At 48.2% G+C, this 27,844-nt stretch overlaps 1 protein-coding gene across 1 annotated transcript in view; it reads right to left on the reverse strand.

Annotated features, from left to right (window-relative positions):
- The window catches only part of ADSL (adenylosuccinate lyase), a 163,636-nt gene that overhangs the window by 13,913 nt on the left and 121,879 nt on the right, over positions 1 to 27,844 (reverse strand). Inside the window, exons 7-9 of the mRNA XM_030210566.1 lie at positions 24,140 to 24,230; positions 23,267 to 23,336; positions 22,271 to 22,418 (exon numbers count right to left, since the gene is read on the reverse strand). Of these exons, the coding sequence (XP_030066426.1) occupies positions 22,271 to 22,418; positions 23,267 to 23,336; positions 24,140 to 24,230 (309 nt within the window). The remainder of the gene's footprint in view (positions 1 to 22,270; positions 22,419 to 23,266; positions 23,337 to 24,139; positions 24,231 to 27,844) is intronic.

Below are 27,844 nucleotides of genomic sequence, written 5' to 3' on the forward strand. Positions count from 1 at the left end.
AGACCCAGGTGGCAGGGCTTGTGGACACTGGCTCTAGCATGACTTTGTTATGACCAGAGCTAGTGCCGGAAGATGCTATTCTACCAGGGTGCACTGCAGAGGGAGTGCTAGCCAGTGGATACAGAGAGACTGTACCAATTGCTTGAGTATTCCTGGATTGGGGTACCCAAGCCTGGATACAGAGAAGTAGGCATGATAAAAAACATGCCGGTATCAATGCTGTGTGGGACTGATATGGGTCCAATGAACCTTGATAGTGGAGTCAGCATTTCCGCTATGGTGACCTGTAGTCAGGCCCGGGCGGCCCAACAAGCAGAAGCAGCAGAGATTACCTCTTAGTTCCAAATCCCGAGCCAATCCAGGTGGAGCCAACTGACCAAGCAACAGGAGGTGGCGCTCCAGTGCTTCCAGCAGCACCAGTTCCAGAGGTGACCGGGGCCATGAATATGGAACAGCCTGACTTAACTGACACACCTATTGATCAGACTGATGACCCTGATTTGTCAGTCACCCTTCCAGATATGGATACTGATATAGGACAGAGACATGCTTTTCAGGAAGCACAGCGCTCTGACCCTGACTTGGAAGCCCTGAAGCAGAGGGATGGTCAGCCAACCAATAAGACTGGCAAAGATCATATCCTATGCCTTTAAGAACAATAGAATCTCCTTTGCCCTCTACTCTGACACCTCCTAGAAGATGAGGAGGCTGGGTCACAAGTGAGCTTGGAGAGAGATTTAAGGGTATCACTACCCTGCTTGATAAGAACTTCATCTCAAAGAAATACTCTCCATGGCACGATGCATCAGTGAATTTTTCTTGTACATCATACCTAAGATCTGAAGCCTGCTGCCGTAAGAGTTTCTGGGCACCAACACCCTTGGTAGACACTTTCGATTTCATCTTGAAAATACCACAGGTTGCTTGAACTATGTATTTTCCACACTCCGAGAGGTGAGCACAGCCTTCTGAAAGAATTTCCTCCCAAAAGATTCCTTCCAAGGGGACACTGAAGAGGACTTGGACTTCTTGGTTCTTTTGAGAGTGGATTCCACCACCATGGAATGGTGAGGAAGCCTCTGCTTTTTAAACCTGGGAACTCAATGAAGGAGAGTGGCTCAGGTAAGGATTTTCTGATTTTGTGTGGTGGAGACAGAGCTAATGGTAAGCCAGTGGAACCCTCTGGCTGTCATAGTCCAAGGAGTGCTTAGAGCCTAACCTAAAAAATATTCTACAGGAGATGTCTGAGTCTCTGCCTGTCTTAATTTTCATTCCTCAGTGTGGAATGGGTCTTGCGTGAGAGTGCTGAGATAATGAAGATCTCTGATATCTCAGGGAAGCATCCTCCCTAATATACTGGAGATAGGCAACAGTGCAGCTGACACTAATCCCGAGGCCCTTCAAGGTCTTGGTGGGAAGTCTCTCTTGCTGACAAACATGAGGACAAATCTTTCCTCTTCTTTGGGCTGAAATCAGAACATATCTGATCTTGATGGCCTCTACTGATGTTGAGGATGATTGATGAGTTCTCAGTGCTGATGCATCCCCAGTGTCCCATGTAGCTCCTGGACCCATGGACACCAATTCCTTTGATGTCAATATTGCCTTAGAGACACCAAAAATTCATTTATTCTGCTTCTCTCAGCCCTCATTTATACTACTTCTCTTAATATTCCTCTTATTGACAACTGTGAATACAAATTGCAACAACAGAGTTCATGATCAGATCCCAGAAACTGCAAGCACTAATTTTGAGTATCCATAAGGGATATGGTTTTGCCACACCTAGGTGTACTTTTTAAAGCTGATAAGGGGCTTTTCTTTGAGACATGATGCCAGAAAAAAACACAGCTACAGGAAAATCAATGACTTAGTTCTGAAAAGTAGGCAACCAGGGTGCCCAAGGCCCTCACTAAAGGCCTAAATCAAATGAACACCAAAAAAAAAAAAAAAGGAAAATTTAGAACTGGACACAAACCTACTTGATGTACTACCAGGGTACTGGGAACAGCACAAAAACAGAAGAATTCACAAACACACAAAAAAAAACAACACAAAATAAAAACCTGTAAAATGCTGACAAACTGAATTCTTGACAGGGAGCTTTGGTGATGTGTCCGATTGAGTCCACAGAAAAATGAAAAGAAAGATGGGAAATAGCATACATGAGCAATGAGGCTGCTCACTATCTTCTAGAACAGGCACGGCCAAGTTCAGTCCTCGAGGGTCACAAACAGACCAGATTTTCAAGATATCTTGAAAATCTGGTCTATTTGTGACCCTCGAGGACTGAACTTGGCCAAGCCTGTTCTAGAGTAACCAAAGCTCTGTTGTTGATGTTGCCCATGCTGCAAGGACTCGCTATTTTGCTTGACCTTGAAGAAATCTTAATACCAAACATCAGCATTTAAAAGGCTGACCTTGCTGTTTCCAATCTTTTCTGGTAGTCAGAGCAGCAGGAGGCCAGGGACAGTAAGCAGGAACTCCCAATCTCCAAGACTGCTCCTCTTCCTCCCCCCCCTCCTATACTACCTAATTGCAAAAGTGTACACCATAAGAGAAGAGCAGCTGAGGGGGCTGGGAGCACACAATCATCCTGTTCCTGCCCTATCAGTCTATTACTACTCTGTCTATAGCACTGTACTCCAAAAAAGAGACGAATCTGCAGAAGAGGCAGAGGGGAAAGAGAGAAACCAGGGCATCAGGAGGGAGAGGAGAAAGGGAGAAGGACCTAAGAAAAGGAAGGGCAGAGAAAGAAAGGAATACTAGGCAGAAGATGATGGAAGGAAACCCTGTGGGCACATGATGAGAAAATTGTGGAAAATCCTGGGGAGAGGCAATGAAAATGAAAGGGAAGTAAATGAAGAGATGGAGATAAATTTAAGAGAATGGGAGATGAAGAAATACTTGAAGGACAAGAGGAGTGATGGAGAAGAAGAAAGGGAACAGAGGGAAACAGAAGAGATGGACACAAACCTTGAAGGAGTAGAAGGGAAAGGGATGAGGACTCTGAACAGATATCTAGGGAATATGAGTGAAGGGGAGAGGAGAGGGCTGAGGGACAGTGATACTGCACATCATCTGCACCTTTATCTACTCATGTATGTCATTATGAAATTTAGTCAAACTTCTTTTAATTGGAAAATACTAAAATTTTGCCCGAGAAGGCAGAAGGTTTTGCTGCCCACTCTTTTCTCATTTACATGATTGTGTCTCATCCTCTCCTTCCTCCTGTCTAGCCCCAATGCAATGGCAGAAAAAAAAGAGAGGCAGTCCACAAAAGCAGAACACGTGTCTTCTGATCTTTAAAAGGCTTTATTCCTGCCACTTAAAACAAACAATGCCCAACATGGCCACGTTTCACCTCCCTAGAGGCTGCATCAGGGGCTACAACTATTAGGGTTCCAAAGGGCACTTGCACTTAATAGTTAGTAGGTAGTCCAAATAAAAACAGCAACAAGTAGCAGCTCAGCAGCAGGATTCAAACTCACAGAGTAACTCCTCTTCATTCAGCATCCTTTTAATACTGCAAACTACAAATGTCTAAAATCTTTTGGGTCAATATTCAAAGACATTTATCTGAATTACGGCAGCTGCCCATGGCTATTCAGCAGCACTCTCTGGATAGCATCTCTGAATATCCTGATCTTCTTGCTCTGCCAGTGTGTGGGCAGTGCAATGGTGGAGCTGGCAGTAATCCAGAGTGCAGTGATATTCAGACCATTAAAGTCAGGACAGAAAAAAATTGCAATTCGCCATCTGGATAGTAGTTTAAAAATCTACTTGGATAGCAGCACTGAATATCCATGAACAATGTAAACATCCAACATGGAGTTTAAATACTGACCCATAAATGTGTGCAGAGAATAATATAGTACACTATCAAGAATAAAAGGTATATAACATAAATAATTGGCTCATAAAAGGCATTAAAACAGGAGTCCCAACATGGCAACATTTCAGTAGCCAATGCTTGCTTCTGGGGGAAAATGAACTCAAAGTGAATAGACAGAATAAAATCTTTTTTTGCTTCCTGGTTTTTCTAATTTACTACATAAGAAACTAGAATATACAAGGAAATGTTAAGATATTGATATCGTCTGTACATAGGGATGTTATGTACCTGTTATTTGACTTATTTCCTTATCTGTGATTGCTAATTGATTTCCTCATCTCTCTATTTATGGACTGGCATTTTGAGAACTATTCTGTTGTTGTTTTCTTCTTAATGCACACTTTTCAGTCATTTTTTGTGTTGAGATTTCCTTTATTTTGCTAACTGTATGAACACAAAAAGAACCACTCCATTAATCTTACTCTATCAACTCCATTTAATTTTCTTTTGAATTTTTATTATTTTTTAACATAACAAATTTATATATTTTAAAGACAGTTGAGCCATAAAGAACGCAATTTTCAGCGCAATTTCCACAAGTAGAAGCATTTTATCCAAGTAAATGGACTGTCTAAAAATTGACTACCTAGTATGAAGGTAAACATACCTGTGGAACTACACTTTTATTTGCATTTTATTGGAGGTGTTCTCAGAATAGGGTTATCTTGGGGGAGAAAACAGTGCATGTGTTTTGGATTTTCAAAACTGTGTGCCTTATTTTGGTTGAATAAAATATCTGTAAATAAAGCAGGAGCTGATAATTATTTGCTGGGCAGTTTTCAGAGTGAAAGTACTCGCTTATCTTTTCACTTAGAAAACTAAAGCAAAATCTGCCAGTACAAAAATAGCCATGAACTTTGTAGATATGCAGGTGGTCTGAAAACTGCCCTTAAACCTCTTCATCTAACCATGTTTTGGCAATTATATGACTGAAGTGATTTAAGGGACAATAAATAGTCTAATGCAACAATGTATGGAAAAAGTACTGCTCCCCATGAAGGGATACACTTCTTTGGGTACTTTCCCCCCAAAGATCAGGAAATTAGTCAATAAGCATAACAAAATAAATAAGTGTATGTATTTTCTTCTTTTAACTGAAAAGTTTAGAACATATAATACTCAAACCTATGTCCAGATCCATTTCTTTGTTAAGGAAATGATGTAATATAGTAGCTGTTCAGTGAATATTAGGACCCTTTTCTCTTTCTGACAAAACAAAAAAGCAGCAGCACTGGGTTGGCTCTTCAAAAATACCAACCTGCTTGTGCTGTGGTCCTGTTCATCCTCTTCAGTTCTTACCCCTACTAGCTTATGGTGAACACAAAACTTGCCTATCAGTGTATTTTCAAACGTTATATGGATAATATGGTGCTGTATTGTTTACATCACTAAACTGCCAAATATTATTCATATAATTAGGGTTCAGATTAGAGATGGGGCAGAGGTGATGTCAGCAATTATCCACTTAGAGGCGATATTCACCACTAGTGGGATAATTCTGGGCAAGGTGTATAAATACACCCATAGATTTGCACTAATATTTTTTTTAAGAACGTAGGCTAATAAAATTACCCTCATTATTTCAGATGGAGATAAACTGAAGTTCTGGAGTGTTTTGCAAGCAATTAAGGGTGAAACTGTCCTTTTCTCCAGCTTAACACCCACAGTTCCACAAAATCTATGCCATTTTATTGTGTGCACAGAATGCATATTAAAGCCATTCTTCACACTCCTGTCTCTACTGAGGTGCCAATTTGTCCATCACATGAAGGAAATCTTGCAGGATGTTCAGTCTGCCCTGCCTTCAGCCAGAAGCAAGACAGAAGTAGTTAGCTGATACTCACTGCTGTGAAGCTCTCACCTTCAAAGTAGGGGTCAAGATGGGGCTATCCACTAAAAACATCCATCTTAGGATATCATCCGCCAAGGGGGGTCATGTAATGGCTGGCTGAATGGCAGAACGTGCCAAACCGCACTTCCATTGAGCAGGGGTGAAATCCTAGCTTACCATCAGTGTTGACAGGAAAAAATATACAGGTGATGGTGACCCGACTGGAGCAGAAGTAGGCAGCAGACAGATTTGTGCAGTCCTCAAACTAGCAAAGGCGTCCTGACAGCAAATGGTACAGGAGTGCTTAACTGTACAAGATGGTGCTCAGGGCCTCACTGAGTTTCACATGTAGCTCATCTCCAGTATCAGACCCTGCTGTGGCAATGAGCACTGAGGTAAAACTGAGCACAATTAAATCCAGTAATGCAGCACTGAGCTTCTTGTGCAGATAGAAGTGGATCGGGATGAGGCTCAGGTGGAGCTGAGAGATATGGTATTCAAGTGCGCCCTGGGAGTTATTTTAGACTCCTATTTAACTTTTTCCCCACAAATTGCTAGTTTATGTAAGTCCAGCTTTTATGTTCTCAGTCAACTGTACTCTATTCGTACATATTTTGACCAACCCACTTTTCATACCCTTGTCCTGTCATTACCCGTCTTCATTATTGTAATATCTATTTAGGCAGTTCCCGTTTGAATCTGAAAAGGCTTAATACGGCGATTAAACTTATCTGTCATGCTCATCAATTTGATCATGTTTCTCCACTATTTCAAAGACTTCATTGGCTACCAACAGAACAGTGTATCATTTTTAAATTGCTTACTCTCACTTTTAAAGCCTTCGGGTTAGTCTTCCAGAAAAAGAAGATACTTACCTGTAGCAGGTATTCTCCAAGGACAGCAGGTTTCATATTCTCACAAGTGGGTGAGGCTGATCCATGTTGCCTGGTCCAGCTTTTGCCATAGTAAAAAAGAGAGAGCTTTGTAGAGCGCAAGCTGCGCTCTGTTGTGATGAAACTTAGTGTAAGGTGCATCCACTACTAAGGCCTGAAGCTTGCTGACACTACAAGCTGGGAGAAGAGTGCCCAGGGAAATCATCCTGAACTTTTCTCGGACTAGAAATTTGTTCAGGGCCCTTAGGTCTAGGATGGGACGCATCCCCCCCCTCCCCCGTCTTCTTCTGCACAAGGAAGTACGTGGAATAGAATCCCTGCCCTTCTTCCCCTGGTGGAACGGGTTCGACCGCATAGGCCTTGAGAAGGGCAGAGAGTTCCTCTGCAAGTACCTGCCTGTGTTGAGAGATGAATAAATAAGCTTTCAGCAGGCAATCTGGAGGGTTGAGATGCTAATTGAGGGCGTATCCAAGACAGACTATTTGAAGAACTCACCAGCTGGAGGTTATAAAAGGCCACCTTAGGTGAAAAACTTTTAGCCTCCCCCCTGACTGACAAGTCATCCTGGACAGACACTTTTACTGCAACTATGCTCTGCTGGAGTCAGTCAAAAGTTCGTCCTTTGCTTTGACTGGGGAGCAGCAGGAGCCTTAGGTGCATGCTGTTGACGTGAACGAGTGCGCTGGGGCTGAGCCTGAGTAGGCTGGCGAGACGAAGGAATGTACCTACACCTAGAATAGTATTAGGGACCACTCCTTGGCTTGCCAAAAACCCTCCTAGCTGAGGAGGTAGGTGCAGAAGGCTCCCGGCAGGAGAGAGAAGAGATTCTATCAGTATGTTTCTTGATTTGGTCAGTGACCTCCTCAACCTTCTCTCCAAAAAGGTTATCCCCAGGCAAGAAGCATCCGCCAACAGCTGCTGAACAGAGTGTTCCAAGTCAGAAACATGCAGCCATGAGAGTCTGTGCACTGCTATACCTTGAGCAGAGATCCTGGATGCTACATCAAAAGGGTCGTAAGTGGCCCTGGCCATGAACTTTCGACACTCCTTCTGCTGCTTGACCAACTGGTGAAAAGGCTCGGTCTGCTCCGGAGGGAGTGAATCCACCAAGTCTGACAGCTGTCACACCGAGTTTCGCAAGTAGACGCTTCTGAAGAGCTGGTAGGATTGTATACAGGAGATGAGCATTGAAGCCTGGTACATCTTCCTCCCAAAAGAATCCAGGGTTCTAGCTTCTCTGCCTGGGGGCGCCAAGGCATAGTCCCTAGTACTCCTGGCTCTTTTGAGAGCGGACTCCACCACCATGGAATTGTGAGGTAACTGAGGCCTAACAAAACCAGGTTTACTGTGGATCCGATACTGGGTATCAATCTTCTTGGGCACGACAGGGACTGACAGAGGGGACTCCTAGTTCCTGACGAGGACTTCCTTGAGTACCTCGTGGAGAGGGGCAGTCACAGCCTCCTTAGGAGATGTGTAATCCAGGACCTTGAGAATCTTAGCCCTGGGCTCATCCTCCACTTCCAAAGGAAATGGAATGGCATCAGCCATTTCCTTAACAAAAGATGGAAATTAAAGCTCTCCGGTGGAGACCGTCTCCTTTCAAGTGGAGGGGAGGGTTCAGAGGTGATCCCATAAGACGTATCTGAGGAGAAGTATTTGGGATCTTCCTCTGAGTATCCTGAGCGCTCCTTCCTTGGTGTCGGACCATACCTTCCTATGGGATTGCCAAGACCGAACCTGCCTCGATGCTGAGGAACCGTGTCCTCGAGAGCGACGTCGAGAAGATGGCTCCCGTCTCGACTCTGGCGAAGATTCCTCCATCGACGTCGAGGGGGTACTGGCTTGGGTAGTAGTCAACACCGGGGCTGCAAGCAGCGCAGGAATTGAAGGCCGCACTGCAGGCTGAGGGCCAGGCGGGGCTGCAACGGGAGGTATGGCAGGTGCAAGCACCACTGATACTGATGCACATCGCTGCATAAGGCCATCCAGCAGCTCTGGGAGCAAGGCTCATGTGCACTCATTGAGGGCCGACACTGGGAAAAGCTGGGGTGCCGGTTGAGGTGCAGGTTGCAGAACTGCTGGGGTTGATGCAGGAGCAGTATCTTGGCTGCTTGGAGACAGGCGAATCAGCACCTCCTGTATGGAGGGAGAGTGATCTTCTCGGCGCCAACGCTTCTGGGTGCCGAATCCTTCAACGTCAGGGAGCTCCCAGCACCATGTGTGTGACCAATGATGATGCTTCTTGGCCTTCACCCGAAGCGTGTCACAAAGGCTCCTTGGTGCTGATGAGGACAACGTTGAATCCTCACGTTGCCTCAGGGTTGGGTCTGACGATGGACAGTCCCAGGAAGCCTGCAGAGCAGGAGGCCTTGACACCAACGCCGCTCCCAATGCTGGTGCAATGCTTGACATCGATGCCGAGGAACCAGACTTGGCTCCACAAATTGTCTTTCACTGAACCTCTCGGGAAAACTGGGTCCTCTTCATGCAAAGACAGAGAACACAGTTAGCAGGGCTATGGTTGGGCCTAAGACACTGCAGACACCAAGAATGGGTGTCTTTTCCCAAGATAGTCCGACTGCACTGGGTACAGCGCTTGAAGCCACTGGGAGTCTTCGTGGACATGGACGTGAAAACCTCGTTGGCTAAACGGTTCGATGGTGTCTAAAAAAGGGGCAAGAACACTTTAAAATATATATTGGCTTGGATGGGCTACTATCTCTAAGATACAACCTAAACACCAAAGTAGACCCAGTGCTCACTTAGATGTATGTTGTAAGATGTACAATATATAATGTTGGGGGAAAAGGATCTCAACGATCACTGGGATATACTGCTGAATAGCAACTCAGTAAGAATGAAAAAATCCCACTTGTGACTAATGTCATCATTGACCCAAAAAAACCCCTTCCTGCCTTTATGTATTTTATGTGAAAATATTATTATAATAATTTAGTTGATAATGATTCAATTGTGGCAATATAAATAATCAATGTAGACTTTGGCAGAATGATCAACAGTAAGGTATAAGGCAATCAAAGCAGTAACACTCAGTATTGGGTTCATTGTCACCATCCCCCATCCTGCCTTTTCCCCCAATCCTGCTGTGCTTTGTCCTGGTTTGACTGTCTCATTCGTTTTCCTATCACAGTGATGTAATTCCTTTCCTACTATTTTGTATTTAATTTATTTGTAAACCGCTCAGTTCTGCGAGTCAGCTTGGGCAGTATATCAAGTTTTAATAAACTATAAACAGCAAAAGAGGAAGATTTGCTCATACTGAAAAAAAGAGGTTGGGGAGGAGGGACTATCATTCAGAGTCCACAACTAAAGCTGGATAAGTTTAAAAAAATTGATCCCTGTATTTATGAGGATGAACACTCATTGCAGGACTGAAATGTTCCTCTCCTCCCCCCCCCCCCCCCCAATACTCACAAGGTGTATAAAGAAAGCTGATCTCTCCTATGCTCCCAGTTTGGAAGGGTGTTTGCGTATGTGTGTCTGATTTAGTTATGGCTGATGAAGCACAAAGTCTTGGGTGAGACTCATATCTCTTATTAAAGATTACAGTTTAGTTAAACAGATATATGAAGAGACACCTACAGGAAAGGACTTATAGTTATTACTTGCATGTGTGTAATTCCCATTCTGGAATTATTTCCTTGTTCAAGTGAGTATGAGCCTGAGTGCAGGAGAGTCTACATCACTTGGTCAGGTCATGTTCCCCTCCACTTTACCCTGTACTGTGGGCACAGAGAGAGAAGCAGGTCCAAGGTCTGCATTCAGAAAATATTCCATCTTGTTTCCACCTGTTTGAGGAGGAGTTGGGTCACAAGCTGCAGGAGTATACAGCAATGAGTGACATTTGGGAGGAGGAGTTGTGTGTGGTGTGGGAGGCATTGAAAGCAGGGCAAATTCATTGAATATGGGTTGCACTGAAAGAACAAAAGACAAATAGCTACCAAACTTAAAAAAGAGTGCTTAGGCAACTGAAAGAAAAACAAGGATGCCCAGGATATGTTCTTTTAGGAAGCATTTCTTCATTTCTGCTGTCAATCCAGCTGCTCTTAAACTGTCCAGTACCACTTCCACCTGGAATAGGTGAGTTCTAAAGTCTTTGCTTAAGTGATGACGTTGGCCAAATAGGCAGCCACAAAATCAGCATGCAGCTTTAGCAGGCAGTCGTCAAGGTGTTGAAATGTTGCAGGAGTCCCATGAAGATCAACAAGAAGTACAGTAAACTGGAACAGATCTTGGGGTGTTGAAAACGCTGTCTTCTCATTGGCAGCTGGAATAAAGGGTACTTGCCAGTACTCTTTGGTTAGGCACAGTGTTGAGATAAACTGGGCTCCTCTCAGCTTTTCGATAAGCTCATCAACCCTTTGCATTGGGTAGGCTTCCAGTTTGGAAATGGCTTTCACCTTCCAGAAATCAATACAGAACCGGATGCTCCCGTCCGATTTCAGCACTAGCACACTTGGGGACAACCAATTACTGGTAGATTCCTTGATAAACCCCAGTTCCAGCATCTCAGCAACCTCCTTCGCCATGTCCTGCTGCTGGGCTTCTGGAATCCGGTATAGGTGGGGGTCAAACCACCATTCTTGGCTCAGTAATGCCCTGTTGCAGCTCTACCAATTTCTGTAACATTTGTTGCCGCATCTTCTGCTGCTGCTGTTCAAGTCAGTTTGCATAAATTGCTGCTGCTGCTGCTGCTGCTGTTGGCTCTCCAATAAGGCCTGGATCAGTTTTCTCCATGTTTTCATTGTAAACCTACTACACACAAGGACGCACTGTGTAAGGGGAATAAACAAAAATAAAACCTGCCTGTCTGGCACGTACTACTTTTTCCAGCTCATAACTAGAGCAGGGCTAGTCCCTTTAGCCCAGTTTTCCTGTGTGGTAGTCCTACAAAGGAGCTACTGGCACCACTTCTGGAATCTCTGAAGAGCCAATGGTTATCGGGCGGCATCGCCTCTTTGAGAAGGAAAGGGCTCACCGTCGGGACAATCAACTCTGCCCCTATTGTGGACAGGCTGGCCATTTCCTGAGATATTGCCCGAATAAACTGGGAAATGCATTGACCCAGGGCCTCTGAAGGGGGTGGCCCTGGGTCGATTCTCACCTCTTCCGGATAATCTTGTCTCCGTCCCTATTTTCTTGCGCTGGAAGGAACTTTGTATTAGCACTATGGCTTTGATCGATTCAGGGGCCGGAGAGAATTTTATTGACGCCAGTCTCTTAGTCCAGCTTGGAACTCTCTCAATGGCCTGTAAACCTACGTTACAAGTGTTCTCCGAGGACAAGCAGGCTGCTTGTTCTCACGACTGGGGTGACGTCCGCAGCAGCCCCCACCAACCGGAAAAAAGCCTCGCGGGACGGCCGGCACGCAGGGCACGCCCACCGCGCATGCGCGGCCGTCCTCAAGCCCGTGCGCGACCGCTCCCGCCAGTTCCTTTTTTTCCGCGCCTGGAGAGAGTCGTGCCTGTGCCGCTCTCTCTGTTTCAGCCCCGGAAAAACCGTCGCGTTTACGCGAACCTTTTTATTTTCTTTTATATTTAATTTATCGCTGCGCGCTCCACTTTTCTTTTCTTTAAAAAAAAAAAAAAAAAGGAGCACGCGCTCCCATTTTCCCTCGCTTCCAGCGGGGACGTAGCGTTGCGGCCTAGTGGCCGCACGGTCGTTTTTCATTTTCGAGGTGTGATTTCCGCAACCATCGACGACTTTAATTTCGCCGACGCGATTTTTCCGTCGATGTCCTCGAAGGTCCCGAGTGGATTTAAAAAGTGTGGTCGGTGCGGCCGGCCCATCTCGCAGACCGACACCCACGCTTGGTGCCTCCAGTGCCTCGGGCCGGAGCACAATTTCAAGTCGTGTCCCCTGTGTCTCGGTCTCCGGAAACGGACTCAGGTTGCGAGGCAAGTTCAACGGGACCGTATTTTTGGAACTTGCGCCGGCCCCTCGACGTCGACCTCGACGGCATCGGTATCGACGCCCGGTCCTTCGGTACCGGTATCGATGCCCGAGACATCGGCACCGATGGCATCGACCCCAGGAGAACAGGTCCCGTCGGCCCGCCGGTCCTCCGGTGAGGGTAGAGGTGAGAGGCCGCGTGGGCAGTCGGCCCCGGTCACTCCCTCAGCCCGTGGCCCACGGGACCGAACCCTGTCTGACCCGGTTCCTCGAGACCGAGGGGGATCGTCATCCTCCTCCTCCATGCCTCCCGGCGCCGGTGACGGGCATCGGAAGAAGGATAAGAAGCGCCGTCACCGGTCGCCCTCGATGCACGTCGGAGAGGAGTCGACGCCGAAGCGTCTCCATCGAGAGGAGAGATCCCCGTCGGTGATAGAGGTGCCGACGCAACAGGGTCCTGGCACCTCGGTGCAGTCTCCTGGCTCCCACCAGATCCGGGCACCGACACCCCTACCGGCCCCACCGCCTTTCTCGGCAGCGGGCCTGGACGAGTGCCTCAGAGCCATCCTTCCGGGGATCCTGGAAGGGCTGATGCGCCAGGCTGTGCCGGCGCCGGGGGTGCTTGCGCCCTCGGCGCCGATGACTGTGGCGCCGGCGAGCTCTAGCCCGGCACCGGGGCCGTCGACACCGCTGCCGCTTGCGGTGCCGGTCTCGACCGCCACGCAGGTGGAGTCCCCGTCGACGTCGATGGAGGGAGCTTCGTCCCCGCCGGCGCGGGAGTCCACCGCTCGACGACACCGAGGCCTTGGTGCCTCGACGTCGAGCCGGGCCCGGTTCAGGACTCAGCTACATGAGCTTATGTCCGATACCGAGGATGAGGCCTCGTGGGGGGAAGAGGAGGACCCTAGATATTTCTCCTCAGAGGAGTCTACGGGCCTTCCCTCGGACCCCACGCCTTCACCGGAGAGGAAGCTCTCACCTCCTGAGAGTCTCTCCTTTGCCTCCTTTGTGCGGGATATGTCTATCAGCATTCCCTTCCCCGTGGTCTCTGTGGAAGAGCCGAGGGCCGAGATGCTCGAGGTCCTCGACTATCCATCACCACCTAGAGAGTCCTCCACGGTGCCGCTGCACAATGTCCTTAAGGAGACGCTGCTTCGGAACTGGGTGCGACCATTAACTAACCCCACCATTCCCAAGAAAGCAGAGTCCCAGTACAGGATCCACTCTGACCCAGAGCTAATGCGGCCACAATTGCCCCATGACTCAGCGGTCGTGGATTCTGCTCTCAAGAGGGCACGGAGTTCGAGGGATACCGCCTCGGCGCCCCCGGGGCGGGAGTCTCGCACTCTGGACTCATTTGGGAGGAAGGCCTACCAATCCTCCATGCTCGTGACCCGCATCCAATCATACCTGCTCTATATGAGCATCCACATGCGGACCTATGTGCATCAACTGGCGGACCTGGTCGAGAAGCTCCCGCCGGAGCAGTCCAGGCCTTATCAGGAGGTGGTCAGGCAGCTGAAGGCGTGCAGAAAGTTCCTGTCCAGGGGTATCTATGACACCTGTGACGTGGCATCTCGTGCTGCGGCCCAAGGTATAGTGATGCGCAGGCTCTCATGGTTGCGTGCCTCTGACCTGGACAACCGCACCCAGCAGAGACTGGCCGACGTCCCTTGCCGGGGGGATAACATTTTTGGCGAGAAGGTCGAGCAGATGGTGGACCAACTGCATCAGCGGGAAACCGCTCTCGACAAGCTCTCCCACCGGGCGCCTTCAGCATCCACCTCCACAGGTGGACGTTTTTCCCGGGCCCGGCAGGCTGCACCCTATTCTTTTGCGAAGCGTAGGTACAACCAGCCGGCCCGAAGGCCTCGTCAGGCACAGGGACAGCCCCAGCGCGCTCGTTCTCGTCAACAGCGTGCGCCTAAGCAGCCCCCTGCGCCTCCACAGCAAAAGCCGGGGACGGGCTTTTGACTGGATCCACGGGAACATAGCCGCCCTACAAGTGTCCGTACCGGACGATCTGCCGGTCGGAGGGAGGTTAAAATGTTTTCACCAAAGGTGGCCTCTCATAACCTCCGACCAGTGGGTTCTCCAAATAGTGCGGTGCGGATACGCCCTGAATTTGGCCTCCCTGCCTCCAAATTGTCCTCCGGGAGCTCAGTCTTTCAGCTCCCATCACAAGCAGGTACTTGCAGAGGAACTCTCCGCCCTTCTCAGCGCCAATGCGGTCGAGCCCGTACCACCCGGGCAGGAAGGGCAGGGATTCTATTCCAGGTACTTCCTTGTGGAAAAGAAAACAGGGGGGATGCGTCCCATCCTAGACCTGAGAGGCCTGAACAAATTCCTGGTCAAAGAAAAGTTCAGGATGCTTTCCTTGGGCACCCTTCTGCCAATGATTCAGAAAAACGATTGGCTATGTTCCCTGGATTTAAAGGACGCATACACTCACATCCCGATACTGCCAGCTCTCAGACAGTATCTCAGATTCCGCCTGGGCGCACGGCACTTTCAGTATTGTGTGCTGCCCTTTGGGCTCGCCTCTGCCCCACGAGTGTTTACAAAGTGCCTCGTGGTGGTGGCGGCGTATCTACGCAAGCTGGGAGTGCACGTGTTCCCATATCTCGACGATTGGCTGGTCAAGAGCACCTCGGAGGCAGGAGCCCTCCGGTCCATGCAGTGCACTATTCAACTTCTGGAGCTGCTGGGGTTTGTGATAAATTACCCAAAGTCCCATCTCCAGCCTACTCAGTCTCTGGAATTCATAGGAGCGCTGCTGAATACCCAGACGGCTCAGGCCTACCTTCCCGAAGCGAGGGCTACCAATCTCTTGGCCCTGGCTTCGCAGACCAGAGCGTCTCAGCAGATCACAGCTCGGCAGATGTTGAGACTTCTGGGTCATATGGCCTCCACAGTTCATGTGACTCCCATGGCTCGTCTTCACATGAGATCTGCTCAATGGACCCTAGCTTCCCAGTGGTTTCAAGCCACCGGGAATCTAGAAGATGTCATCCGCCTCTCCACCAGTTGCCGCACTTCACTGCTCTGGTGGACCATCCGGACCAATTTGACCCTGGGACGTCCATTCCAAATTCCGCAGCCCACGAAAGTGCTGACGACGGATGCATCTCGCCTGGGGTGGGGAGCCCATGTCGATGGGCTTCACACCCAGGGTCTGTGGTCCCTCCAGGAAAAGGATCTGCAGATCAACCTCCTGGAGCTCCGAGCGATCTGGAACGCACTGAAGGCTTTCAGAGATCGGCTGTCCTGCCAAATTATCCAAATTCGGACAGACAATCAGGTTGCAATGTATTACGTCAACAAGCAGGGGGGCACCGGATCTCGCCCCTTGTGTCAGGAGGCCGTCGGGATGTGGCGTTGGGCGTGTCAGTTCGGCATGCTCCTCCAAGCCACGTACCTGGCAGGCGTAAACAACAGTCTGGCCGACAGACTGAGCGGAGTATTGCAACCGCACGAGTGGTCTCTCCATGCCAGAGTGGTACGCAAGATCTTCCGAGCGTGGGGCACCCCCTCGGTGGACCTTTTCGCCTCTCAGACCAACCACAAGCTGCCTCTGTTCTGTTCCAGACTTCAGGCACACGGCAGGCTAGCGTCGGACGCCTTTCTCCTTCATTGGGGGACCGGCCTCCTGTATGCTTATCCTCCCATACCTTTGGTGGGGAAGACCTTACTGAAGCTCAAGCAAGACCGCGGCACCATGATTCTGATAGCGCCCTTTTGGCCCCGTCAGATCTGGTTCCCTCTTCTTCTGGAGTTGTCCTCAGAAGAACCGTGGAGATTGGAGTGTTTTCCGACTCTCATTTCGCAGAACGACGGAGCGTTGCTGCACCCCAACCTTCAATCCCTGGCTCTCACGGCCTGGATGTTGAGGGCGTAGACTTCGCTGCGTTGGGTCTGTCTGAGGGTGTCTCCCGGGTCTTGCTTGCCTCTAGGAAGGATTCCACTAAAAAGAGTTACTTTTTCAAGTGGAGGAGGTTTGTCGTTTGGTGTGAGAGCAAGGCCCTAGAACCTCGTTCTTGCCCTGCACAGAACCTGCTTGAATACCTTCTGCACTTATCAGAGTCTGGCCTCAAGACCAACTCAGTAAGGAATCACCTTAGTGCGATTAGTGCTTACCATTATCGTGTGGAAGGTAAAGCCATCTCTGGAGAGCCTTTAGTCGTTCGATTCATGCGAGGCTTGCTTTTGTCAAAGCCCCCTATCAAGCCTCCTACAGTGTCATGGGATCTCAACGTCGTCCTCACCCAGCTGATGAAACCTCCTTTTGAGCCACTGAATTCCTGCCATCTGAAGTACTTGACCTGGAAGGTCATTTTCTTGGTGGCAGTTACTTCAGCTCGTAGGGTCAGTGAGCTTCAAGCCCTGGTAGCTCATGCTCCGTATACCAAATTTCATCACAACAGAGTAGTGCTCCGCACCCACCCAAAGTTCCTGCCGAAGGTGGTGTCGGAGTTCCATCTTAACCAGTCAATTGTCTTGCCAACATTCTTCCCCAGGCCGCATACCCGCCCTGCTGAACGTCAGTTGCACACATTGGACTGCAAGAGAGCATTGGCCTTCTACTTGGAGCGGACACAGTCCCACAGACAGTCCGCCCAATTGTTTGTTTCTTTCGACCCTAACAGGCTAGGGGTCGCTGTCGGGAAACGCACCATCTCCAATTGGCTAGCAGATTGCATTTCCTTCACTTACGCCCAGGCTGGGCTGGCTCTTGAGGGTCATGTCACGGCTCATAGTGTTAGAGCCATGGCAGCGTCGGTGGCCCACTTGAAGTCAGCCACTATTGAAGAGATTTGCAAGGCTGCGACGTGGTCATCTGTCCACACATTCACATCACATTACTGCCTCCAGCAGGATACCCGACGCGACAGTCGGTTCGGGCAGTCGGTGCTGCAGAATCTGTTTGGGGTGTAAATCCAACTCCACCCTCCAGGACCCGAATTTATTCTGGTCAGGCTGCACTCTCAGTTAGTTGTTCTTCGTAGGTCAATTTTCTGTTATACCCTCGCCGTTGCGAGGTTCAATTGACCTGGGTTCTTGTTTTGAGTGAGCCTGAGAGCTAGGGATACCCCAGTCGTGAGAACAAGCAGCCTGCTTGTCCTCGGAGAAAGTGAATGATACATACCTGTAGCAGGTGTTCTCCGAGGACAGCAGGCTGATTGTTCTCACCTACCCTCCCTCCTCCCCTTTGGAGTTGTGTGTTTCATCTTTTGCTAGTCATTCAACTGGCGGGAGCGGTCGCGCACGGGCGGGAGGACGGCCGCGCATGCGCGGTGGGCGTGCCCTGCGTGCCGGCCGTCCCGCGAGGCTTTTTTCCGGTTGGTGGGGGCTGCCGCGGACGTCACCCCAGTCGTGAGAACAATCAGCCTGCTGTCCTCGGAGAACACCTGCTACAGGTATGTATCATTCACTATCTCCATTCAGGGACTGACTCTACCCTACTCCATTACCCATGTCACTCGGCCGTTGCAGATGCAAGTAGGAATTTTACATAAGGAAGAGATTCAGCTTCTGGATCTTCCCCGGGCCATCCATCATGTTATTTTAGGCCTGCCTTGGTTACGACAACACACACCAAGTATCAACTGGACCACTAGCGATATCGACAGTTCGGGTTCCCAATGTTTTCTTCCTGTCTCACGCCGGTGGTTCCTCCTTTGAGGACTATTTCTGCCTCCTCCGGGGGCCTGCTTTCCTGCGATGCTTCCCTTCCTGTGGAATATCAAGATATCCAAGATGTTTTTAATGCCCAGTAGGCTGATTCCCTTCCTCCGCATCGTCTTTTTGACTGCCCTATCAAATTACTTCTGGGCAAGACACCACCTCGGGGTCGGCTGTATACCCTCTCCCGGGAGGAATCTAAAGTCATGCGGGAATACATTCAAGAAAACCTCCAAAAGGGCTTCATCAGACCCTCCTCCTCTCCAGGGGGGGCAGGTTTCTTCTTTGTAACCAAGAAGGATGGCTCACTGCGACCTTGTATAGACTACCGAGGTCTTAATGAAATAACCATTAAGAACCAGTATCCACTTCCTCTGATTCCAGAACTTTTCGACCATCTGAGGAGCATCTATCTTTACCAAGCTGGATCTCCGGGGCGCCTACAATCTGGTCCAAATCTGACATGGGGACGAATGGAAGACCGCCTTTAATACCCATGAAGGACATTTCAAATATCTAGTCATGCCATTTGGCCTTTGTAATGCACCTGCAGTCTTTCAGGAATTCATTAACTTCATTTTTCAAGATCTCCTGTACTCCTCAGTCATAGTATACCTGGATGATATTTTGTTTTGTTCTACTTCTATTCAAGACCACCCTCGTTATGTCCACACCGTTCTCCAACGCCTCCAGGACTACCGTCTCTTCGCCAAACTAGAGAAGTGTTTGTTTCATCAACAGTCTATTCCATTCTTGGGATATATCGTCTCTTCAGAGGGGCTGGACCCCACCAAACTCCGAGCCATCCGGGATTGGCCCATGCCCCAGGGTCTCCGGACCTTGCAACGTTTTTTGGGGTTTGCTAACTACTACCAGCAGTTCATCCAGAGAGGTAGACCATGTAAACAAAAAATATGCTGGATGAAATTCTTGGCAAGAGTAGCGGCCGAGGGGAGAGATTTCATGGGAATGAAATGGGCCATACGGGAGAATCAATCCACCACTACCCAAATGACCATGTGACCTTGGGACGGTGGTAAATCAGTAACAAAGTCCATGGATACTTCCTGCCAAGGGAGCTGTGGAACTGGCAGTGGCTGTAAGAATCCCCACGACTTGTCAGGAGAGGATTTGTTTTGGGCAAGATGGGACAGGTGGAAACAAAATGTAAGACACCCTGAGCCATGCGTGGCCACCAATAGTACTGAGAGATTAAATGAAAAGTCTTGCGGAATCCGGAGTTACCAGCAAACGTGTCCCTATTTGAGAACCTTCTTCCTGGACTGGGGTGGAACAGAGGTCTTCGTGCTGACAGACGAAACTACAGTCGTGGAGGCAACACAGGCAGGATTAAGCATGGGGTAGGATTCCTCGGGTTCTTGACTGCTTTGCTTCCACCCACCTGGGTCTGCTCTTCCTCTGCCTGGCTTCCCATGCTTCTCTCCTATTGGTCTTCCGGTTCCTCCTTCCCCTGTTCTTGCCCTATGGCTGTGCCCCTTCTCCCTGCTGATGTCAGACGCCAGCACTTTATCAGCTGAGCTCTCCCTAGACTCCTTGCTTTGGCTTCTACTTTGGTAGGTGTTACTTGCTCAGTAGTGTGCTTCTCCTCTACTTTGTTCTTTGTTGCTGACCTTGCCTGTACCTGGATTACTCTCGTACCTGCTGCCTGCCTACTGACCTTGCCTGTACCTGGATTACTCTCGTATTTGCTGCCTGCCTACTGACCTTGCCTGTACCTGGATTACTCTCGTACCTGCTGCCTGCCTACTGACTCTGCCTGTTCCTGGATTACTCTCGTACCTGCTGCCTGCACCTGGATCACTCTCTTGCCTGCTGCCTGTCTGGCCATCACGTTCATCACCCCACTTCCTGCACCATCTCATAAGCCATGCAGGCCGCCCGCACCTAGGGGCTCAACCTCTAGAGAACGGCGGTCAGCGCAGGTGAAACCCAGAGTTGTCCAGCCGTCAAGCAGAACCTGGTCCGAGTACCGGGCCCAGCAGCACTCTACTTGGTACAAGAACTCACAGGTCTCACACATATGAAAAAGGATGGGCCCTAAAGCCAGGATAAATTGAAGCCATACAGCGGGTTAAAGTGAACAAAATCGTATTTCAGGGGTCAGGTAGGGGTCCCTGTTCAATTCACAGATGGGGGAAGAAAAGTAAACATAAAACTAGTCCTTAGATATAAGGATGTTCTTTCATGGCCTGCTGCTGCAGGGACATGGCATGCACTATGATCGCTCAGAAGGCAACACACACTGCTGGGCTCTGGTCTGGCTCCCCAGAATACCAGTACAATAGGTAGCAGTCAAACATAGGCTGGCCTGCATCCAGCTGAGATCAAAGATATTGGTTTGCAAAGTTCCAAACTGAACATGGCCTACCTGACTGTCGCAGTTCACAGGTTTCTGGTGGAGACATTTGCATTTGAGTATCATTGCTTCCCTCTTGGCCCCCTTAACCTAGCTGTGCCCTGAGTTTTTATACTTCCTGGACCCTGCCCTCCTGGCTCCACCCTTCCCAGGTCATTTCCCCTTTGGGCAGAACTATGAGTTTTAAAGTGGTTCTGGCACTGGCACCATGAAGGGATATCCTTAAGGAGAAGTGACAGCATCTTATAGACTCCCTCACATTCTGCGGCCTCTTCTTACTATCTGGTGAGGAACAGCTTGGGCTCATGCTTTAAGTCCTGGCAACTTCTAAGTACTGGAAGGCTCAACCCAAAGGGAAGGGAGGCTCCTATAGGTGAACATGAACTGGTGCTTCTTGCAGTGCCACTGCTCAGTTGTGACAAGGGGATTCTGATGACGAGCAGAACTGTAGCATCTAAGTATGCACAATTGTGATAGTGGAGCTTTGAAAAAAAAAAAAAACTATCATGCCTCAGGAACAAAAAGTCTACTTTTAGTGATTTAGGGCCCAATTCATCCAAGTCTTTTCCTAGAAGATAAGTTTTAATGAAACAGGGTCTTAGTCTATTGTACTTAACAAAGGTGCTATGTAAAGATACTTTTCTTAGTGCTGCAACCTGAAATTTTGGAATTATTACTACAGCTCAAGAACACTTGTAACAGTCACCAACCCAAATACTCCATCACTTCACAAAGTCTGAAGTCATAGCCATAGTTTCTTTAAGGTTCCTCTGAGGTACAGATGTAATTGACTGAAACCATGAAATTTTTCTTTTTTTCAATGTGCATTGTCTTGTTTTAAGCTAGCAACGTAAGTCTACAATCAAACAGGAGTCCAGGACATTAAAAAAAAACCCACACACTTAAAAGGCATGATTTTCAAAACCAATGTTTACCTGCATAAAATGTTTGTTAGAGTTTGCCCTTTGGGATGGCAGATGTACACTTTCTATTCACAATAGGCATAATTTACCCACTATGGGAAGTGCCATTTTGGGAGGTTAGATCAGGGGAGACAAAGTGCAAGGGGGAGTTTAAAAGTTCCTGTGCATACTTTTCATAGATGCATTTTGTACCTATTTAAAGGACATAAGTACAAAACAGCCATTTTCCCCTGCCAGCCCAGGTTTTCAAAAGGAAAACCTGAGAGGGAGGGTTTCTTTTGAAAATTTGCTTGCAAGCTTTACAGGTGTTACGAAAATCACCCTCTGTGTACACATCTGTAAAGGGTTGTCCCTGCCATGGAAGAGAGTCCCTCCTTCCACCCAAACTTTCCTCAACCCAGAATCCCACATATCTATCAGAGGGGGGGGGGGGGGGGGTGGAGATACCTCTTGCCTCTTAGCAGAGTGACAAACAGCAGCTGAGATAAGTGGAAGAATGACACCATGTTACTGGGGCAGTTTAGTGCAGTTCTGCTTTCACTCCACTCCACTATATTAGTGAGTTTATGACCAAAACGTTCTCAGATACATTGGATCTACAAGGCCACAGAGGCAACAGGGCAGAACCAGACTTGGCTTAGCCTATCTTTAATGGCATTTATCTGGTAATCCAACATAACAAACAGAACTGCAAGTCCAACTCCACACCTCCCCTAAGGCCATACTCCCCAGGCCTGCAACTATGATCTTCACCTGTTGGCGCTGTCATCCAGGGTGCGCTCAAACCACTGTACAGCTGCTGTCTGGAGTGGGTCCAGGAGCAGGGTCATGAGATGACGTGCAAGGCTGCAGCAGCGCTCAGAACGCATGGGGTTTCGCTTGTAGGGCATGGCGCTAGACCCTGCAGGAGAGAGAAGGAAGGAAATGGGGACAACATAGCAAACATGAAAGGGAGGTAAAGCAAGGAAAAGAGAAGGTAAGAAGATGCATTAAACAGATAAAGATAAGAGAAAACAAAGAGGAGGGGGTGGGGAGAGGAAGGAAGGGTGCAAAGTAATCTGTGTGTATAATACTAGGATTTACATTCTCAATGACTCTCTCATTTCATAGGATTTACACTGCACTATTATTGTAACACTCCACTGGTCTGCCTCATCTTTATCTTTATTAAAATTTTTATATAATGCTAAACAATGCAAATTAATGACTGAAGTAAGCAGTTTATATAAAAACATCCATAAAACCATAAACAAACAAATCACAAACCATCATCAAAAAAATCCCACAACTCTGTATCATTCTGGTTTTCAAATCTTGTCACAGATCTCTAGATCAGATCTTCTTAATCATTTGTATGGAGACATTATCCCCTCCTTTTTTCTGCTGGTTATGCCTCTTGATATGCTCCCTAGCATCACATTGACTCCCTGTATCACCTTGCCTCACTGTCTGGCAGCCATGGGATCATGTGATATAATCACCCCCACACCTTTCCTCTCTTTGGTGCTCACTCGTACCTCATTCTTAGGTTTCTGTGCCCTGAATACATGACCCTGTATTTATTGCATTAAAACCCTGATGCTATGCTCTCCACAAACCCTCATGTCTTCCTAAATCATATATTAGTTTTATTACTACACCCTAAAGCACCGGTTCTGCTGCAAACCTTAGAGTCGCCTACAAAAAGACAAATTTTCCTGCCAGTCCTTCTGCCACAGGGTCAATTTCAGATCGCCTACTGTTCCTTACCAATCTGTTCCTTTTCAAAGGGTTCCTCTATTTCCTTCAGATTTGCCAGTAAGCGAATATCAGTGCAAATCTAAACATAAAACAAACAACATAATAATAATCATCTTAACTTCCAATCTATTTCTTTCAATGAGCAGATGGTCTGTTGTTCACAGGACAGTATACAGATTTGAAATGAGTCAGTCTTCCCCAGCTTGATACCCTGGTCTGCCTTGTACACAATGCCAAGTGGCCTCTTTTTAGGTCTGGAATCTAGTGGGGTGCAAGTGTATTACAAAGGCAATACATTGAGGCTTCACAGTGGGTTGGAGAAATCCACGACTCATATTCCTCCTTCCTTTCGAGGTGCTGCCTGAGCATGTGATCAAGGTGATCAACATAGCAGGATTCAAGAGAGCCTAGACCTGAAGGAAAAGTCCATAAAAAATATTTAGCCAGGTAGACTTGGGAAAGCCAGCGTTCATTCATGGAAAGGATCTATGGGAAACAGATCTACTTTTGGGATCTACTGGGTACTTGTGTTCCAGACTGGCTACTGTTGGAGATAGGATGCTGGGTTCAATCGATGTTGGATCTGACTCAGCATGGCTGTTCTTATGTTCAGACTACGGCAGCAACAATGGGTTACTTGAGGTCACTGCCAGTCATGCTCTGAAGAAGAAATTCTACACTTCTACACCTCAGGGTGCTTGGGGACCATCCTGGAATCGTTAATCAGCTGGGAGGAAGTTGCCATATCTGAATGAATCTCATCTGTAAGTTTATCTGCTCCATGGACCTTGCCTGTGGCTGAGCAGCTTCAGGGCCCCGCATGTCCATCCTTAGCTAGACCAGAAATACAGGGGAAATGGCTCTAGGGTGGGGGTCCCTCACCTTATGCACAGAGGCACCCATGCTTGCCAGCACTGCCAAGACCTCCACATCCACCTTCCGGCTGTAGGTCTGTCCAGTCACCATGTAAGCACTGTAAGATGGGAAGGACACTGGGAATCAGGTAGAAGTGTAAAATAAGAAAGAGTCATCTATGAGCAGCTCAGCTCTGTCAGTTAGGTCCTACCAATGAGCACACAGACAATGGCACTTCCTGGGACTGATAAAACTTGCAGGAACAGCAAACAGGGGAGACCTCCGGCTCCACATCAAGCAAAACAGAACAACAGGAGCAGAGGCTGACCAACAGACAAAACCAACTCGGGAGATGGTGCTTGAAAAACGTTTTATTGATTGCTTGTACAAAGGACCCGACATGGTCTGTGTTTTGGCGTGATAAAACACCTGCTTCAGGGGTCACAGTTGATATACTTTATGAATGCCATTTGTGACCCCTGAAGCAGGCGTTTTATCACGCCAAAACACGGACCGTGTCGGGTCCTTTGTGCAAGCAATCAATAAAACGTTTTTCAAGCACCATCTCCCGAGTTTGGTTTGACTGTTGGTCAGCCTCTACTGATAAAAATTACACAACTGCAATTTCATAGGCACTAGTTTACACAGGCAAAAGGCAGGAGCCTGTGAAAATGTCAGAGAACTTAAATACATTGGAAGAAGCACACAACACTGCCAGCAGAAGCAGCTTTATTCCAGTTCTAATTTGAAGCCCTGCTCTTCTCAAAACAAAATCAGAGCAGTTACAATAAAGCAGTTTAACAATTAAATAAGAAAACAAATGTTAAAACACAAACATTTACTACTCAGCTTTCTTACTCCACCATCCCCATCCACACATGTAGTGCCACACATGGTCAAAGTTATACCTTAACAGTCCACAAACAAATATCTCTAGTCCACTCTGTGGTACTTTTGATTCCATTAAAAGGCAGCAAACTGGGGTGAGGATATAGGACAGGATAGTAGTATAGCTAGGATTAAGTGGCCCTGGGTGGAAAAGTTAAGATGGGCCCCTCTAACACCATCTCTCCAAAGGTAGTGGGGACTGAAGGGAGGGAGAGGAGACCCCTTCAGAGTTCCAATAACCAAACCCTGCAAAAAATACATTCCAGACCTTTATAGAAAACCTGTCATAATAAAGCAGCACTAACATCAAGGACTCAAACAGCAAAAACTCCATCTATAAAAGGAGCACCCTAGATGTCACTTCTGTACAGCCAATACATAATCTCTCCACTGCAAACCATTATGCAAAACTTGTGCCAAAGAAAACACTCAAAACCTTATCATACCTTAATAGCACTAACTCTCAGGATTCAAAGAGCAACACTTTATAGTGCTGCCTTTTCACACAAACACCAGTACACCCTAAAGCATCAATACATTACCTACTGAGAAAACAGAACAAAAAAGACTATGCGCTAGCAGAATATTGCATCTTTGTCACAGACCCAAAATACAGACAGACCTTCAACAAATATGAAGCAAAGACCACAGAGCAGTAATAGAAATATGCAGACAAAAACCTTTAAACCTCAGGAAGTCAGATCTAAATACACAGCAATACTAAAGAAACTGAAATACAAAACATCAGAGATGAACACGTGCCAAAGCTGACATACAGCAAAGTTACTTACCTGTAACAGGTATTCTCCGAGGACAGAAGAACAGGTATCCTTTCACTTGGGTGATGTCATCCCAATGAAGCCCAGTGTGGATGCTGCCTGGTGCACTATCCCCCTGATATCCAGCCGGCGACAGCACTGACCCCAGTTATTCAATGCTAGGCTGTTTCCAGTGACCAGCACTGAATATTTTGGCATGCTCTAACTTAACCGGCAGTGGCGTACCAAGGGCAGAGCGGTGGGGGCAGTCCGCCCCGGGTGTCAGCAGGTGGGGGGTGCTCCACTGGCGCCCCAGTCCCCACCTGCCTACCAGCTCCGTCGACAGACGACCCTCTTCTCCTGCCACCTGGCACCTGACCCAGCCTTTAAAAAAAATCTGTGTAGCGGCGGTGCAGCACAGCACCTCATGTCTGTCTGCTCTGCGTGTAAAGGAAGCAAATGACTTCATCGGCCGGCCTTCCCTCACTGTGTCCTGCCCTCGCGGAAATAGGAAGTTATACCAGAGGGCGGGACACAGTGAGGGAAGGCCGGCCGACAAGGCGATTTGCTTCCTTTACACGCAGACAGACGCGAGGTGCTGCGCTGTGCCGCCACCTTCACAGATTTTTTTTTTAAAAGGTTGGGTCAGGTGCTGGGTGGCAGGAGAAGAGGGTCATCTGTCGACGGAGCTGGTAGGCAGGTGGGGACTGGGTCGGGGAGGGGGGCTCAGATGGGAGAAGGGGAGGGCTCAGATGGGAGAAGGGGACTGGAACTGGGGTCTGAGAAGGGGACAGGAGGGAGAATGGGGCTATGCCTGGGGCAGGTGGGAGAATGGTTCTGGGGCTGAAAAGGGGGGCCCTAATGCAAGGCATATGGATGAAGGGGAAAGGGAGAAGTGGCTGGGGCTGAAGCTCAGCACTGGTGGGAGAAAAGGGCTGGGGCTGAAAAGGGGGGGCAGGTGGGAGATGTGGGCTGGAACTTGGGGCCGAAAAGAGGGGGCAGAGAGAGAGAGGGGACAGATCCTGGATGGAAGGGAGAGCCAGAGGGAGGGCGGACCCTGGATGGATGGGAGAGGGAGGACAAATGGTAGATTGAAGGGGTAGAGAGAAAGGGCAGACAGTGGATGGAAGGGGGAGAGAGAGAGGGCAGATGGGCAGATGGAAGGGGCAGAGATAGAGGGCAGACGGGCAGATGGTGGATGGAAGGGGCAGAGATAGGGGCAGATGTGGATGGAAGAGAGAGATAGGGCAGATGTGGATGGAAGGAAGAGAGAGAGGGCAGACGTGGATGGAAGGAGCAGGGAGAGAGGGCAGACATTGGATGGAGGGGACAGCAGAGAGGGCACACAGATGCTGGATGGAAGGAAGACAGTGACAAGAAGATGAGGAAAGCAGAAACCAGAGACAACAAACTGTAAATAAAATATATTTTTTTATTTTTTTGCTTTAGGATAAAGAAGTATTGTAGATGTGTTAATACATATTTATAAATAGAACATGTAAATAAGGTAATCTTTTTATTGGACTAATTTTAATACATTTTGACTAACTTTCAGAGAACAAAACCCCCTTCCTCAGGTCAGGACAGGATACTATAACAGCACTATACTGTATTGACCTGAGGAAGGAGGTTTTGGCCTCTGAAAGCTAAACCTATGTCCTCCAGGATACAAAATCACTCACTGGACCAGAAAAGAAAAAAGAGGAGGGGGCATAGCACTCATCTACCGATCTCACCTCATGATTGAAACCACTGCGGAATCTGTAACAACCCACCTCGAAATAGCCTCAATCAGAATCCAGCATAAAACCCTGCTCGACTACCTAAATTACGTCCTGTTCTACAGACCACCATGTAACTGGAACGAAAGCCAGGCGGACCTTCATGGACTTTGTTTCAAATATATGTGTATCTAACTCCAATACACTAGTATGAGGAGACATTAACCTTCACCTTGAAGACCCAAACTCTACCAACGCACGAGATTGCAAGGACTTCCTTCATCTATGTAACCTTACATGGCCACACATGCAAACAACCCACGCGAAGGGTCACACACTCGACCTCATCTCATACAAACTGTCCA

This window comes from Microcaecilia unicolor, chromosome 1 (genome assembly GCF_901765095.1).
Source record: "Microcaecilia unicolor chromosome 1, aMicUni1.1, whole genome shotgun sequence".
In the NCBI taxonomy this organism is placed as follows: domain Eukaryota; kingdom Metazoa; phylum Chordata; class Amphibia; order Gymnophiona; family Siphonopidae; genus Microcaecilia; species Microcaecilia unicolor.